At 27.9% G+C, this 16,408-nt stretch overlaps 1 protein-coding gene across 1 annotated transcript in view; it reads right to left on the bottom strand.

The window, feature by feature from the left end:
• Positions 1-15,418, bottom strand: part of LOC142327097 (pancreatic triacylglycerol lipase-like) — an 85,774-nt gene extending 70,356 nt beyond the window's left edge. Inside the window, exon 1 of the mRNA XM_075369947.1 lies at positions 15,044-15,418. Coding sequence (XP_075226062.1) covers positions 15,044-15,092 — 49 coding nt within the window. The 5' untranslated portion in view covers positions 15,093-15,418. The remainder of the gene's footprint in view (positions 1-15,043) is intronic.
• Between the last annotated feature and the right edge of the window lie 990 nt (positions 15,419-16,408).

Below are 16,408 nucleotides of genomic sequence, written 5' to 3'. Positions count from 1 at the left end.
TACTATATAATGTCTTATATACAATTAATTTTTTTTAAATTTAATTTGATCAATTCTTCTTTTCTGGGGGAAAAGTTTATTACCGTATTCATTTAAAATCTTTTAATTAAAAAAAAAAAATCCATGTGTCCTAGTTTTGTTATGAAATAATGATGGACAATTAACAATTTACAATAATCGGTTCAAACAAAACATTCCTGGCAGAAGAACCTATGAAGTGGGTCTCCAAAAGAAACTTGAGCCAGGTTTACAGCCCTTAAAGTGGCAGCCTCACCACTCTGAAATTACCTCAAAGGTAGCACTTCTGAGGAAAATTTTGTTTTTCAGTTTTCTCAAATAAGAAAGTCAGACAGGATTAATGGAACTCAAAATGGAAATTAAGATAATTCCAAGTATGCACAGATTATGGAAAATCTTTACAATGAAGGGGTATCAAAGAAATTCTTAATTTAACAGTGTAGAATGTTAGAGGGCATGCAAGGAAAAACTGAACTTGAGCATATTTTAAACCACAAGGAAATTAACATCATTGCTATAACAGAGACCAAAAAGAAACTGAAAGGTACAAGAGATTTGGAAAACCACACCATGTTTTATACTGGGGTACGCCAGACGGATAGAGCTAAATCAGATGTAGCGGATCTTGTGAATGCACTATGGAGATCTTGTGTTAAAAGTTATATTTTTATAAATGATAGAATTTTGACCTTACGAGTGAATGTTGAAAGAAGGTATATAACAGTAGTAGTATATAACAGAAGCTTTACACCAGAACAAGGAAAAGAGAATGCTAGTGACATTTTTAATGATTATCTACAATGAGAAGTTGATGGCATTCCTAAGACAGACGACTATATTACTATAGCTGAACACAAGTACCTGAAGTACACAAGTATCTGAACACAAGTACGTTTAGGCCTGATACAAGAGGTGGTTGGAGTACATAGAGTGGATATTGTGAAAAGCAATGGAAATAGGTTGCAAGAATTTTTTAATATTTTGAGATTAACTAACATCTTTTTCAGGAAAAGAAATAATAAATTTACTAGGAGTGCAAGAAATTTACAAAGCATGATTGATTACATTGTTGTTAATCAGGTACATTGTTCTTCACAGGTACGAGATGTACATGTATATAGAAGTCCTGATGTGGGTTAAGATCATTACTTATTGATTTCTAAGATTGAAATAATGCCCAGCTGGAAGAAACAGCATACTAGCATGAATAACAAAGGAAAGGAAGAGGAAGTTTGTGAGGCTGATCTTTTGAATCATGAAAGTGTATGATGCTTGTATCAGGAGAGGTAAATGAATCTGTTGCAAAATGTAACTATGAGAGAGAATTCAATGAATGAAATTTAGGTACCAAGATACTTAAAAAGAAAAAAAGAAGTTTAAAAATTTGGAACAAGGAAATATTGATGATACCATTAAAGAAAAGCAAAGGAAGCAAAAGCAAGTAAAGCAAGGGGGCTTTTAAGCAGAAAAAATCGAGTTTGATAGGGACATCTATAAGCGGGAAGAGTTATAAACATCTTATTCAACAGACTCATGAACAAGCATGGGAATGTTTCTGTCTGAAATAAAGAATGGCATACATGGTCATCTGGACTCTAAAATGATGAAACATCATAATAGTAGTGATAGAAATATAGCTGAAATAGATGTAATAAATTTGTAAACTTAGATTCAGCATTGCAAAGATCTTTGGTTTCATACAACAGTCAGTGAAGTAGAAGAGGCACCTTTTATAAGGCTTGAAACTGAAGTGCGGTTGATTTAATTTCATATGAGAAGTTACAAAAAAGTTTGAAGATATTAAAAAAAACATAGAAGGCATTAATACTAAATTACTGAAGTACGGTGGAACTTTTTCCAGTTTAGGTTCTTACACCTTATAAATTTATGTTGAAAATCCTAGTGAAATTCTGGAGGAATGGAATGTAGCTAAAGTTATTTCATTGTTTAAGAAAAGTAAGAGTGATAAAACTAGGAATTATAGAGGTAGATACTCTTATATGGATTTGAATACTAGATCATGGATACTGGTGTTCTTTGGTGGTTAGGTTTCAATTAGCCACACTTCTTAAGAGTGGTCGACCTAAGACTCTACAATACTACACTTCATTCACATTCATACATATCATCCTCATTCATCTTCTGAAGTAATACCTTACAGTGGTTCCGGAGGCTAAACAGAAAAAGAGAAAGAAAGAGAGAGAGAAATTCTATCATTCCTCTGTCTCTTTCTTTCTCTTTTTACAGTGTACGTCTTTTGAATACTCATATAAGATTTACAGCAAAATTTTGTATGGTTGATTTCAAAAAATTTCTGAAGTTTTATTGTTAAATGTACAAACTGGTTTCGAAAATGACATTCTTGTGTTAACATTTTCATATTACAGGTCACTGAAAAGTAATGAGATTGTTAAAGAGAAGGATCTGATTGTATGCCCAGAAATTGAGTTGGATAGCAGTTTTTTTCAACAATATCCTTTATGCGGATGATCATTTAATTATTCAGAATACTGAAGATCAGTTGCAGAGAGCATAGTTTAGATTTTACAAGATTTGGTGAATATAACATAAAAATCTCTTTGGATAAAACAAAAACAATGGCTTTTTAGGAGAGGATTCAATAACGGAAATTATGATAAATGGTAAAAGTTAAAAAAAAACTCATTTTAATTACATGGATTATGGCAGTGATAGAGATATAGAGAAGAAACTTAACAAATTCCATTCTGTGCAGTACGATAGTTGTGCTCTCAATAGGAAAGCTTTACGAGACAGCTGAAATTCTATAGTACTATGGCTGTCCCAGTACTCTTATTTGGTGCAGAAAGTTAGTCCTGCACAACAAAAGGTTTCTCCAGGATCACTTCCTCTGAAATGAGATTCCTACAAGCAGTAAGGGGTGCACTTTGAGGGATAATGATCTTTAAAACAAAAAGTGATGTTATATAATGAAGTCTTTCTTTTTTTCCTGTTTAAGCTCCGGGAATTACCATTCAGGTATAACTTCAGAGGATGAATGAGGATGATATGTATGAGTGTAAATGAAGTGTACTCTTGTACAGTCTCAGGTTGACCATTTCTGACATGAATGGTTAATTGAAACCCAATCACCAAAGAACACCGGTATCCACGATCTAGTATTCAAATCTGTATAAAAGTTAAGTCCTTTACTAGGACTTGAATGCTGGAACTCTCAACTACCAAATCAGCCGATTTGGGAAGACATGTTCACCACTAGACCAACCCGGCAGGTTAATAAATATGAAATCACCATTTAGAACGCATGGCAGATGATAATATTACGAAAATGGCAAAATATTATGCTCCATTTGGAAGAAACGAATAGAGAGACCTAAAAAGAGATGGTGAGATGATTTGAAATCGGATCAGGCAAATCTTTATCTAGTCTATGCTTAATTCTTTTGGGCAAAGAAAAACAACAAGTAACTTGCCAGTATAGATATAAATCGATTTTGGGACAAATAATATTTTTGTTTATTGTAAAAATATGGAAGTCTGTGTATATAATAATGATTAAGTAGTAATCTGGACGTACATTGAGTAAAAGTGATTGTACCACTTTACATATAAAATTACTTTTTTTGTAGTATACTATGAACAAAGCTACCTTAGAGTTCTCGTTTGTGCTACTTCAATTTCTTGGTTATGTATAACTTTTACGTATCCTGTAAATTATTTACTATCTAATATAAGAAAAACTTTTATGGCCTTTAAGGAATACCGAAAATATATCCCATTTGAGATTGTTAAGTATGCACTTTGATATTGTACTGTGCAACATACACGCGCATGCACCTAGGAGGAACTAAAAGTAAGCGCTTGGCCGGTCTCCGTGGCGCGAGTGCCTTTCATCTGGAGGTCTCGGGTTCAAATCCCAGTCAGGCATGGCTTTTCACACATGCTACAAATCATTCATCTCATTCTTTGAAGCATGCCTAACGGTGGACCCGGAGGTTAAAAAAAAAAGAAAGCGTTTAATTATGATTAACAACATACTTGTAAATCATATATAGGTTGTCAGATAATCACATATGTTGATATTTTTTTTTTATTAACCAGGTTATTTATATTTCTAACCTTCATTAAAAATTTGAGGGGATTACGTGGCGATGGATTATTGTCCTTGGTGTAATGCTCACTTTCATGATTTTATAATTGTTGTTTTTTTAAGGATTATTGCTTATAACTTGTTTTATTTGGAATGTATTAGTAATATTGTGTTTTTGTTTTTGTATGTTTTCATCTATGTGTTTTTATTATCACTCCATAGCTACCGTTTTTGAAGTTCTAATTATTTTTTGTATTTGACTTGTTAATTGTTATTGTTATTATTATTATTGTGTTTTGAATGTTGTATTTTTAATTTATATGTGGGTTGTTGACTTATGGCTGTTCTTTTGTGACTTTATGTGATATTGTGCAGCATACAAAGGTTTTGTAACTGTTCTGTTGCACAAACAAAGCAAATAAAAATATAAAAAAATAAAAATAAGAAAAAATTATTATTATTATTATTATTATTATCATTATTATTTCACTTTAAAACAAAAAAAAATTAATATGTAAATAGTGTTAATTACAGAATAATCAGTTTTTATTTAAATAATTTAACAATTGAGCATCCGTTGGAAACTACATTCTGTAATGGTTAGTATTCATTTTATTATAATTAATTAAAATTAAAACGAATAATATTATTCTTTTGATCTACATAAAATTAGTAGCGATTTTATGACTTAAAATTGAGTTAAAAAAAGAACATTATTTACCGAATATAATTTTATTTAAAAAGATAATATTTTATATTAAATAATTAATTTTATAATATTATAAATTAATATTTACTAATAATAACAAAAAAAATAATAAATAAAACCTTTATAGAGATGTGTATAATTATTACGCGTGTCTTTATTTCTACTTGTTAATCATCACTTAAAACAAAACAAAAAAAAAGTTATCTTCTTATTATATCTACCCACTGAGTAATCAATTTGACCTATCTAATACATCTCTCCAGTTCGTTAAAATATTCTCGTGGGTTTTCACATTGGCAACTAGTGCGCATCCACGACCTACTAGTTCCTGTGAAACAGTAGGACGAACAAATAATTACGTAGAAGTTTAAAAATTGATGATGTAATCCGTTAATTTAAATAAGAAAGGAAGAAGGAAAATTAACGTTTAAAAATAGTTTAATATCAAAAATAAATTAACATTAAAAATTAAAATTATTTAAAATTCAATGAACAATTTATTTTCCAAATTTTTTTACTTCTATCCCTTTTATGAGTATTCCTTAACAAATACATGGATTTTATCACATGATAATATAGGGAAACTATTTTTGTGATAATTAATTTGATTCATTTTATCATAAGTTAACAAAATGTAAATATTGCGATATACAATTCATTCTTACAAAAAAACTTAATTTAAAACATTTTATCATTTTATTTAAATACATTTTTTCGTTTATTTAATTCAGTGATTCTAACTAATGCGGGCGCGCATACCGTGTTTTATTCGCGCGCGTGAGACGGTCGGCACTAACTAAACTAATGTAATTTTACAACTTAACATAAAACAAATTTCGCTTGTACAGTCGACAGACTGGTGTAGCTGCGAGCTTAATGCACCAGGTACTCAGTAAACCGGGTGGATCCAGTTTGAAACTCAACCAGACCGAGATACCTTTTTACACTTTAAATTTTATTCATTTATTTAATTATACCGCTCACTTGTGACGTCACAACATAGCAGTAATTTAGAGTATCTTTTGAGGTGGAGGTACGATCTTGCATAATTTTTTTTTTGTTGGAAGTATTGTTATTTTTTAATTTTTAACAAATTTGCCTAAGAAAAATACGACCTTAATTAGGCGAAATTTCTGAGGGTGACCTTACTCTACAGTCTCACACTCCTTACTTTTTAAGTTGAAAATTTAATATCTTCAATGCCCCAGACATAGAAGTAATCTGACCAAGTTTGGTCAAAATCGGTCCAGCAGTTCTGAAAATACAAGTTGATTTAGAGGCCAACACCGAACACACACAAGTACATATAAACATTAACATCCGGAAAATTTCCATCCTGTTTTTTGTGTTCCTTAGGTAACAAAAGTCAAGATCCTGTGAAAAAAGCATATGCCTTAATTAGATCGATTATAGATTTTCCCATCTAGAGCTGTAGTTCTGCTATAGCGCTATCTAGACGGGAAAGTAATTAAATATTGCGATATTCGAACCGTTCTTTTTTTTAAAAAAAAACAGTCTTTTGTTTCCAGAAGCCAGTATTTCGACGCCCTTATATCTCCATTCACCGTAGACTTTCGAGTTCTTTTTAAGTAATAAACTGAGAAACAAAAGAAATATTTGAATACCATGATATTCGAATTGTATTTTTTTTAACTCTCTGTCTACAGGTTCAAGTAAAAAAAAACCGAATAGTATCAAATAGGTTCAAGCCTGCTCACTCCCCAGCCCTAAAATCCCTTAGCCCCATAATAAAAATAAATAAATATTTCGATATTTAAAACGCTTTTTTTTTTAAACGTTTTCTGGTTCCGAGCACCAGTAAAGACTCATTAATGTCATTATTTCCTTCTTGTTTCCCATGTTACTATAACTACCCTTGCTCCCTTAAATTAACAAAAAATGAAGTATTACTATATTTCTTCTTACTCAAGAGAGCGCTTAATGAAAATTACTAAATGCTTTAAGAAATAACGATACCCTTTTATCCTCCAACGCTATCTTCTGGTATTACTCGTAGTAAACGAAATGAAAATACTATGTGAACCACTAGTCACGTAACATTACGAAATGGTATTGCGATAATTCATACATAAACGATAAAACTACTGAAATATCCGATCGGCATTTCAGTAGCCATTTTTCGTTTACGATATTTTTTTTTAATTTCATTTAATCATTTTTTATATTACAGATTTATTAGCCGTCGAATTAGTATTAATCGGAATTTTATCTAATCAAGATAAGCTATCGAGTTAGTCAACCTACTACCATAATCTCTTCACCGAAATCCAAATGTAGGTAATTTTTTAGATCTACACATCCAATTTCATCCGAATGAATTTGAATTTAACTAATTAAACCGTTTCAATTTACAGTGATTTGTATTGGTTTTAAACGATTGGGTAAACAATTACAAAGATTTTTTAATAACAAACAAATTTTCGCAACTACCTTGAAAAAAAAATCTTCCATAGAACAGCGCAAGAAAACCGACTTTCATGACTTTATTTTTTATAATTATTTTGTACCGCTTTTTTGCGAAAGAAATATGTAAAACATAAATTAAATGAGAAAACTAAAAGTATAATTTTTTTTTTAATATTAAAATATATTTTTGATTTATAAACAAAATTAAATTATTATAATCGTAATTTTATGAGATAATTCAAAATAACGAGCAGACCCTACCCACAAGTATCAAGTTTAAACTCACTCACCGTGACTCACAGCATAAGCGCGATTGAAAAATACATCAATACAGTCAATATATCCTCAAAAACTTTGTACAGCATAATATATTGCGGATAATATAAAGATTTTAAATGGAAATGGAAACTACCTCTTAAATACCTGCTCATCAGTGAAAAATAAAAATAAAACATTTATCATTTGCTCCTACCTTAAAGCTTCATATCTAATTAGCTCTAAATTTTCTACGATCTATTTATTTCCACAAAAGCATTTATTTTTCAATAAGAGACCACTTCTTGGAGAGTACTGTAAGCCACTTAAATAAGAGAAAATAAGGGAAATAAGCTGCGAATGAGATGGCCACCATTTTGATTAGTTTTCTTTAACCCGTAATTTTTTAAGTCAATTTTTTTTTTTTAATGCTCTTTAAAACAATGTGTCGCAACCCTATCCGTTCCATTTAAAATATTTGTGTTACCTTCTCCAAGGGACATAAATAAATATATGCAGACGTGTTTGTATACCTTCCTTGGTGGAACCTCGCCGAACTTGGGTACCACTCGCACCACGGAGGCCGGCAACAAATATCATTTAGGAATTAGAAAACGTCTTCTAATCTACTTTTTAAGACTAATCTGAGAAATAAAATCGATTCTTTCCTTCTTTATTCATAAATGTCAAAATTCAATGATGACAAAATCTATTTTTTTACAACCTTTCGAATACGGGTTGTCTCGACACAAAAACTTTAAATGTAGTGTAACACATTAAAAGACATTATAAGTGTTTAGAATTTTTATATGATTAAAATTGGTATTTAATAATTTTATAAGTAATATTAAACAGGCTATCATTGAAACAAATATTTTGTAAACTTGAAAATATGAGTTACTTTTAGTTTTTCCTTTTTTTTATTTAAAAAATAAATCAGTAAAACACACAGAATCTTTAAACTTCATTTCAAATCATTTAAGTGAGAATATTTATGCTTAATATTTTATAATAATATTTGTGTACTAATTCATTTTTAATCAGGATTTACAATATTTCTCTAATCATTTAAGAAATTGATACATTTTTTTTAGTAAACAAAACTTTTCAAGGCTAAACAAACAAATCTTCAATAAACTCTGGAATTATAAAAGTCAAGGCGGCTATGCTAAATAGATGAGAAAAAAGCTGAAGAAATTCAACATTACAAAAAATTACTGCATAGATCGAAAAAACACAGAAAGAAATTTCTTGGATTAAAGATTCCTGTAGGTGAAAAGAAAAACTCAACAGAACAGAATGGACTGAAGAAAGAAGAGCTAAATAGTGTGAAATAATGAATTTTTAGAAGAGAAATAAACAAACTACATAAATGATATTTGCGTGGCCCTTGAAGGCCTATCCGCGTAAAAAATAAACTCAAATTTTTTTCTTATTCCAGTTTATTAAAGTACTTTTTTCGTGATAGTTATTATTAATAGATTGTTACATCAAATAACTTGTTTAACTCTAAATAATTCTATAATTCGTTCAATGTAAATTAAAATCAAAAATTAAACTGAAACAACAAATTTAAAGCAGGTTGTTTTTGTTATTGTTTATAGTCGACACGTATGACGAGTAGAAAAAAAAAATAGGTGATTTATTCATTTTATTCGTTTACTGGATTTTATTCTATTCACAGCTCTCTTTCAATGTGTGTATGTATGTATATATATTTTATATATATATATATATATATATATATATATATATATTTTATATATATATATATAAAATTATCGTGAGCGGATGCTGGCTATTTTACATTAGTAGGAAATAAAACTGGAAACATTTTATTCGTTGCTTTCCGTTAGACCTTTTTTTCGCCTGGATGTTAATATTCAGCTGCACAGCGTTAATAGTAATTCGTTACGACTGATAGATTTACAACAGTTTTAATATGACAAAAAAGTACACATTTTTAATACTATAAATGTTAATATTTATTATTATCGTGTTATATATTATTTAATTATTTTGATATAAATTAAAATTTATCTCTTTTTACGTTTAAAAAACTAATTAAAATAATTTGATTAATGTATTTGATTCATTATTTAATTACACAGAAACCGGTTTAAAAGATGACTTAATGTAATTTTTTGAATGAATTTGTAACCAAACCAAACTTTAATTTTATGATAATTTAAAATATTTAAATTTATAATTTTTTTTGTGTGTTAAAACGGCCCATGCAACTTTTAACTATTGTTGTTTTTTTTTTGTCTTCAGTCATTTGACTGGTTTGATGCAGCTCTCAAAGATTCCCTATCTAGTGCTAGTCGTTTCATTTCAGTATACCCGCTACATCCTACATCCCTAACAATTTGTTTTACATATTCCAAACGTGGCCTACCTACACAATTTTTCCCTTCTACCTGTCCTTCCAATATTAAAGCGACTATTCCAGGATGCGTTAGTATGTGGCCTATAAGTCTGTCTCTTCTTTTAACTATATTTTTCCAAATGCTTCTTTCTTCATCTATTTGCCGCAATACCTCTTCATTTGTCACTTTATCCACCCATCTGATTTTTAACATTCTCCTATAGCACTACATTTCAAAAGCTTCTAATCTTTTCTTCTCAGATACTCCGATCGTCCAAGTTTCACTTCCATATAAAGCGACACTCCAAACATACACTTTCAAAAATCTTTTCCTGAGATTTAAATTAATTTTTGATGTAAACAAATTATATTTCTTACTGAAGGCTCGTTTAGCTTGTGCTATTCGGCATTTTATATCGCTCCTGCTTTGTCCATCTTTAGTAACTCTACTTCCCAAATAACAAAATTAACTATCTACAACTATTGTTGTAGACGTTAATATTAATAAATTTGTTACCTACTTGCCTAATTTATTTTAATAAAAACATAACCGATTAAAAGTATAGTCCTTCTGGTAGGCTAACTAATTTTAAGAAGAAATCTAAATAACCTACAGTTTTCTAATAATATTGGGGTATTATCAAGCAGTAATTTAATCTCTATTATCTGATCTGAAAATGGACAATAACATAAATCTTAAAATTAAAATTTCTTAAACAAAACTCACGGTGAATAAATGGACACAAAATTCCAGTAATGTAATTTAAACCAGAATCATTAAATAAATAATTACATACATATACGTGGTAAATTAACAGAATAGCTAATTTAATCCCATATCGCGGAATAAAATTAGCTTGAGGATACCTAAAAACAAAATTTGTAAATCAAAGATGTCGTTTGTCTGCATCCTTGAGAGTAGTATTTTTTACCAGTATTAGTATATGGATTTAAAATATGAACTCTTAAAAGCTAAGAATTATTCAAACTGCTATAAAGAGATCCTTGTTAAATTTAACTTATTAAAGCTGGAGAAAGAACGGATAATATAATATGTATAAACCAAGTATGTGACTTCTTCCGGCGTTTTCAATCCCTAAAATTTGCCGGAACCAAGCCAGACGAAATGATGAAAGAAAAGTGTCTAAAATTTATACAGTAATAAGATATCGGCTATACGAATAGGAAAACCTTCGGATAGATGAAGCAAGAATATTTGTAGTAATCGAGGCTTATTGAACAAAATCTTACGTAAGATGATAATGGTGAAGAAATACATCGACTTGAAGAGAGACTAAGTCCCTTAAGAATTAAAAATGCTTCCATCATAACACTAATAATAATAATTTATTTATTTATTTGTATTTTTTGCGCAATAGGACAGCTACCTGTAGGCTTTGTGTGTTACACAATAGTACATACAAAATGTATACAATAAATATAAATTAAAGATTTCGATATAAATTAAAAATACAAAATTTAAAATTTATACAGTCGTAATAATTTTATAATCGTTAATTCATAAAAATGATAGTAATATTGGTGTTTTAATTAAGTTACACAATTTATATTATTATATGCCTTTGCATAAATACAAGATTACAGATAATCATGTACACATAATTTAGAAAACAAATTTAAATAATACAGATTAATAACAATAATAACAGTAATATAAATATTACAGGATTATTATGACTTTTTTTTATGAATAACAGCCATATATTCATATATATAGTTATATATATATACATTATTAGAACTTTTTTCTATTTTTTTTTATCTGCTGTTTTTCTGTATCAAAATTCAAATATTCGTTATTATTATTATTCCATTGTTACGTAATATTTATTGTGAAAATATGTTTAGGCCTATTGCTTAGATTAAGCTCATTAACTAAATTATTTTATATTAAAACTTTTAAAGTGCAGCTCAATTAATTGATATGAAAAGATAAATTAAAAAATAATTTATTTTACATGGAGGCTAATATATATTGTCTCTCTCTCTCTATATATATATAGTATTTCGATATATATATTGGAATAAACTTGTACACCAAATCCAAGAATTAGAACGTTTGAACTTGATTTTAATTATTTTGTTACTTTAAATTTTGCTATAGCGTTGAATTTTTAAATTCAGCAAAAACTGAGCGAGCTCTGTTGTTTACAAAACTGCAACAGTGTACATAGTAACTACGATCAGCGATCAGTGTAAAACTTTATTCATAAGGATAAATTAAATTAAACGAGTGATTTTTTTTTTTTACTATAATTTTTAACCCAAAAAAAGCAATACAATTTCTTTATAGAATATAATGATTTGTAAAAATATTTCTGGATTCTGAAGATTTTTTCCATGAATCATTAGAAACACGGAATTCCAAGTTAGCGTTCTTAAATTTGGTTTAAAATTTTTCGTAATTACGTTACTTACATTTCATTTAAACAAAGAAACAATATTCTTAATTTGTTCATTCCGGTTTGTAAATTTAGATGGTTTTATTATAATTAAACAGTGTAACCATGTTTATATCTAATATTATGGTATAATGCACACTCTTACACGCACACACGCCAACAAAAGTTACGTATTTTAAACACTTAAGCACTTATAATTTGTACAAAAATATATGTGGTCTTGAATAAAAATACCACTTTTATTGCAACAGTAAAAAAAAAACTTTTTTGTAGTAAATTATATTGAATATACAAGATAATGTCATTTCAATGTTAAGAGCTTAATGTTATTTTAATGTATAAGTTAATGTTGAAGTTAAATTTAATGAAAATATAATTCGATAATTTTATTTATTTCCTATTTAATTCCTTATTTTAATTTAAAATATTAATTTATAATTTATACACTTCCTATGTGATTTTTAAACTTATCTTTTCTTTTAATATTTTTGTTAATTTGTCATAATTATTTTTAATTTTTAATTTCGGATCATTCATTACATCAAACTAAGTTTAGTTCTATAAAATTTTATTATCAGAATGCTCAACAAAGAAACTAAATAAACAAGTTTTCCGTAAAATCCTTACACTTAATAAAAAAATAAAACCAAAATTATTAAGGTCGATTTAAATCAGTTTGTAAGCCTCATCGACCCAGGCTAAGCTTTGTATATCTATTGATTGCAGCATTGCAATCCGATGGCCGGTCATTCGATATATTCATCAACTTGCTGATTTTCCATTTAATTGTTCTTGTAATTGTTTTAATAATTTCATATTCGTAATTACAAATAAAAACAGCGATCTCTCATAACAGTTGTATGCTTATTGAAATAAATATTTTTTGTTATATACCAAGAAAAATAGAATAGTAGGCTAGTTCCTTTCTTCATTATAAATATATTAGAAATCTGAATATTTTTATCAGTGGAAAAACTTAGATTAATAAAAGACTGAGTCTTCCTCCTTATTTTAGATAGTGATGTACAGTAACTCCTCGAAGATTGGTGTACAGTTGATATTATTTGGCAAATTGCCTGCTTACTTAATTTTTTTAATTAGAATTTTTTTAAATATTTTTTTATTTGGTTAATAATGTTACCGTCTTATGGTATTCTAAACGAATTGAAATGGTTTTAAACGGAAATTTAATTTAAATAAGTTTTCATCACTAACTAGTAATAATGTTATATTAAATAACGATTTTTTTTTTTAGTTATTTAATGAATTCTCTATTATATTTATGTCAAAATACAATCAATTTTTTTTCATAACGATTTTGTTATGAAATATTTGATAAGATTAGGATAATGAAATTATTATTATTCCCTAGAAATAAAACTAATATGCACTCAAGGGCACACACACGCGCACATTTTAAGAATTAATTATGTATCATCTTCTTTGCTTGTTTTTAGGTTTATATGTGCTTGCACATTAACATGTGTGTTAATATTTTATTCATTTAGATTAGTATTAATTATTTAATTAATACTAATAATATTAGTATTAATATTATTATATTATAATTAATTAGTATTAATTATTCATTTGTATAAGTATTTTATTTCTTGTAATATGTTGTTTAGCTATGGAAAGCTTATTCTGGTTCTAAATGTAGTCATGTTATGTATTACCGATCATTTAAAGAGAATGCAATCATAAAATTGTTAATAATAGGTAAAAATAAGTTTAAATTTCCCTAATTGAATAATCAGGATACGCATGAATTTTTAAACTGACGTTTAAAAAGGTTTACCGATTAAATTTAAAAAAATCTGACTATATTTATTTGGAAAATGTTAATATTTTAAAACTTCATGGATATAATTATTAGAAAAATAAAAAATCAAATCATTTCATCAAAGAAAAATTTTAACAAAATAATAAGCGAGTTATTAAAACATAACAGTATAATAAATTATAACTGAAACATTAAAACATTATTTTTCGTTGACCGAAGTATGATGTTTTATAAAGTAAAAGTAGGTTTGATGTCTAGTTTTGTACATATTGGCTATTTTTTTATAATTTTTTTCATGTTTGTCTTTTTACCATAGGTAATATAATCTTAAACATATTTAATTTATTAAATATCCGTATAATGGTTCGTATTTATTGGTTAAAAGATCTATCGTCAGCCCATGTTTTAATCTTGAAATTTTGTTTTATAATTCTGATGTAGCCCCTACATTTAATATTAATATTTAGATGGACATATAAATGCGAATAATAAATATTTAATAATAAAAATAAATACAAGATAACAATGCGACAAATGATCAAAGTAAAAGAATATTATGTAATCTTGTTACAAAATAATCAGTTTGAACATCTAAAAAGACGTACACAGATTTAGGCTATGGGCTATAGAAATAAGTTTTTTATTAGTATGAATTGGCAGCGGTATGTCTACTTCAGAAGCTCGTTAATTGAATACAGTTTTAGAACCGTAACATTCACAAAAAAAGGCTTCTAGTATGTAAATAAATTTGAATCAAAATTCACGTGCTGTGAAGTTACGATGTTAAAAATTCAAGAATTAACAAGGCTAATCTAAAAAAAAACTTGGTTTAAAAACAATAAACTTAATTGGATTTAAATTGACATTTAACATTTTTTTATTTATAATATTAGTTTATAAATACAGTTTTTTTATATTTATCTTTAATTTTTAATCATAATATGTAACTTAAAATAAAATTAATAATAAAAATAAATTGTTTTAAACTCACCGGCAAACGCTAACGAAATTATCAGTAAAAGAAAAAAATCCAGAAACATTTTGATGTTAAACAAAACAATTTTTATTAATCATATATCTACACATAAGTATGTAACTGTTTTTATCAAATTGTGTTTCTTATCAATCACTTTTTTTTTCCATAACTTATAAATTGATATGAAAGAAACTTACGTTATGCCATGACTAAATAATATTTGTGAACGAACGGGTGTAACGAACGTTTAAAAAAGTGGTAAAATCATAAACCATCCAGTAGATATCCAGTTAAGAACAACTAAGGCGGGATTCCTATTTGTAGAAGGGATAGAAGCATTTGACGTCATAGCTCTATAAAAATTACGTCATTCATAATAAAATACAGTGTCAAGGTTTTAAATACTACTTCCGTTCATCTTTTCGATTTGTTCATTTTTTAATTTCGTTTCATCATTTATTATTTAAACATATACCAAAATTGACAAATTGATCCATGTTTTAAAACCTTAGGTTTTGCTTCATCTATCCAGGCAAATAAGGGGACAGTTTTTTTAATAATAAATGATTTATTTATTTGTCAAGAAAACATCATTTGGAGAAATTAATGTTATTAAACTCATTGTCGTAAATCAGCTGATTTCAAAGTTCTCAGGTTCAAATCCTAATAAAACTAAATTTATTCGGATATACTTTTATTCGGATTTGAATATTACGATCTACTCTTGTAGAATGTTCTAATACCAGTGTTCTTTGTTGGTTGGGTTTCAATTAACCACACGTCTCAGGAGTAGTCAATCTAAGTTTGTTCAAGACTACAAATTTACTGGTACAGTTACATTAGATTGATAGTCGTTAATGACTTTAATTGTTGATGCGACTATAAATAAAAGTATTAAAAAAAAAGAAAAAAGAAGATTATTCTGACTATTTTGAAAATTCTAAACTTTGTTCACCTCTAAGTATAAAAGGTGTATACCTCTTTGTTCACCTAATCCAGTTTTTCTTTAAGCTCTCAAATAAAAATATTGAATGTGTATTGAGAGGAATCAATGTGAAATGAAAAGTTTACATAGACAGTTGCTGTTAATCATCAGTGATAATTGACTGATAGCAAATTATTGAAAAATATTTTGCACTCACCCGTATTACCAAACTTCTTCCAAAAGTGACTTCTGATTGTCTTTTACAGATAATGTAATGATAATGTAACAGTAACCTCTGGTTGAAATTTGCGGCTCTGAACATAATATTTGGCTCCACTCCACAGTTCACACAGAGTCTTTACTGAGTAGTTTAATTGTGTAGGTCAACTTTTTCTATTTACATCTGCTTTTATACAATTAATTTACAACTCTTTACCAATATGAAGATAAAACTA

This window comes from Lycorma delicatula, chromosome 6 (genome assembly GCF_047948215.1).
Source record: "Lycorma delicatula isolate Av1 chromosome 6, ASM4794821v1, whole genome shotgun sequence".
Lineage (NCBI taxonomy): Eukaryota > Metazoa > Arthropoda > Insecta > Hemiptera > Fulgoridae > Lycorma > Lycorma delicatula.
Note: the sequence above shows the minus strand (reverse complement) of the source record. Positions and strands in the feature narration are given on the sequence as shown.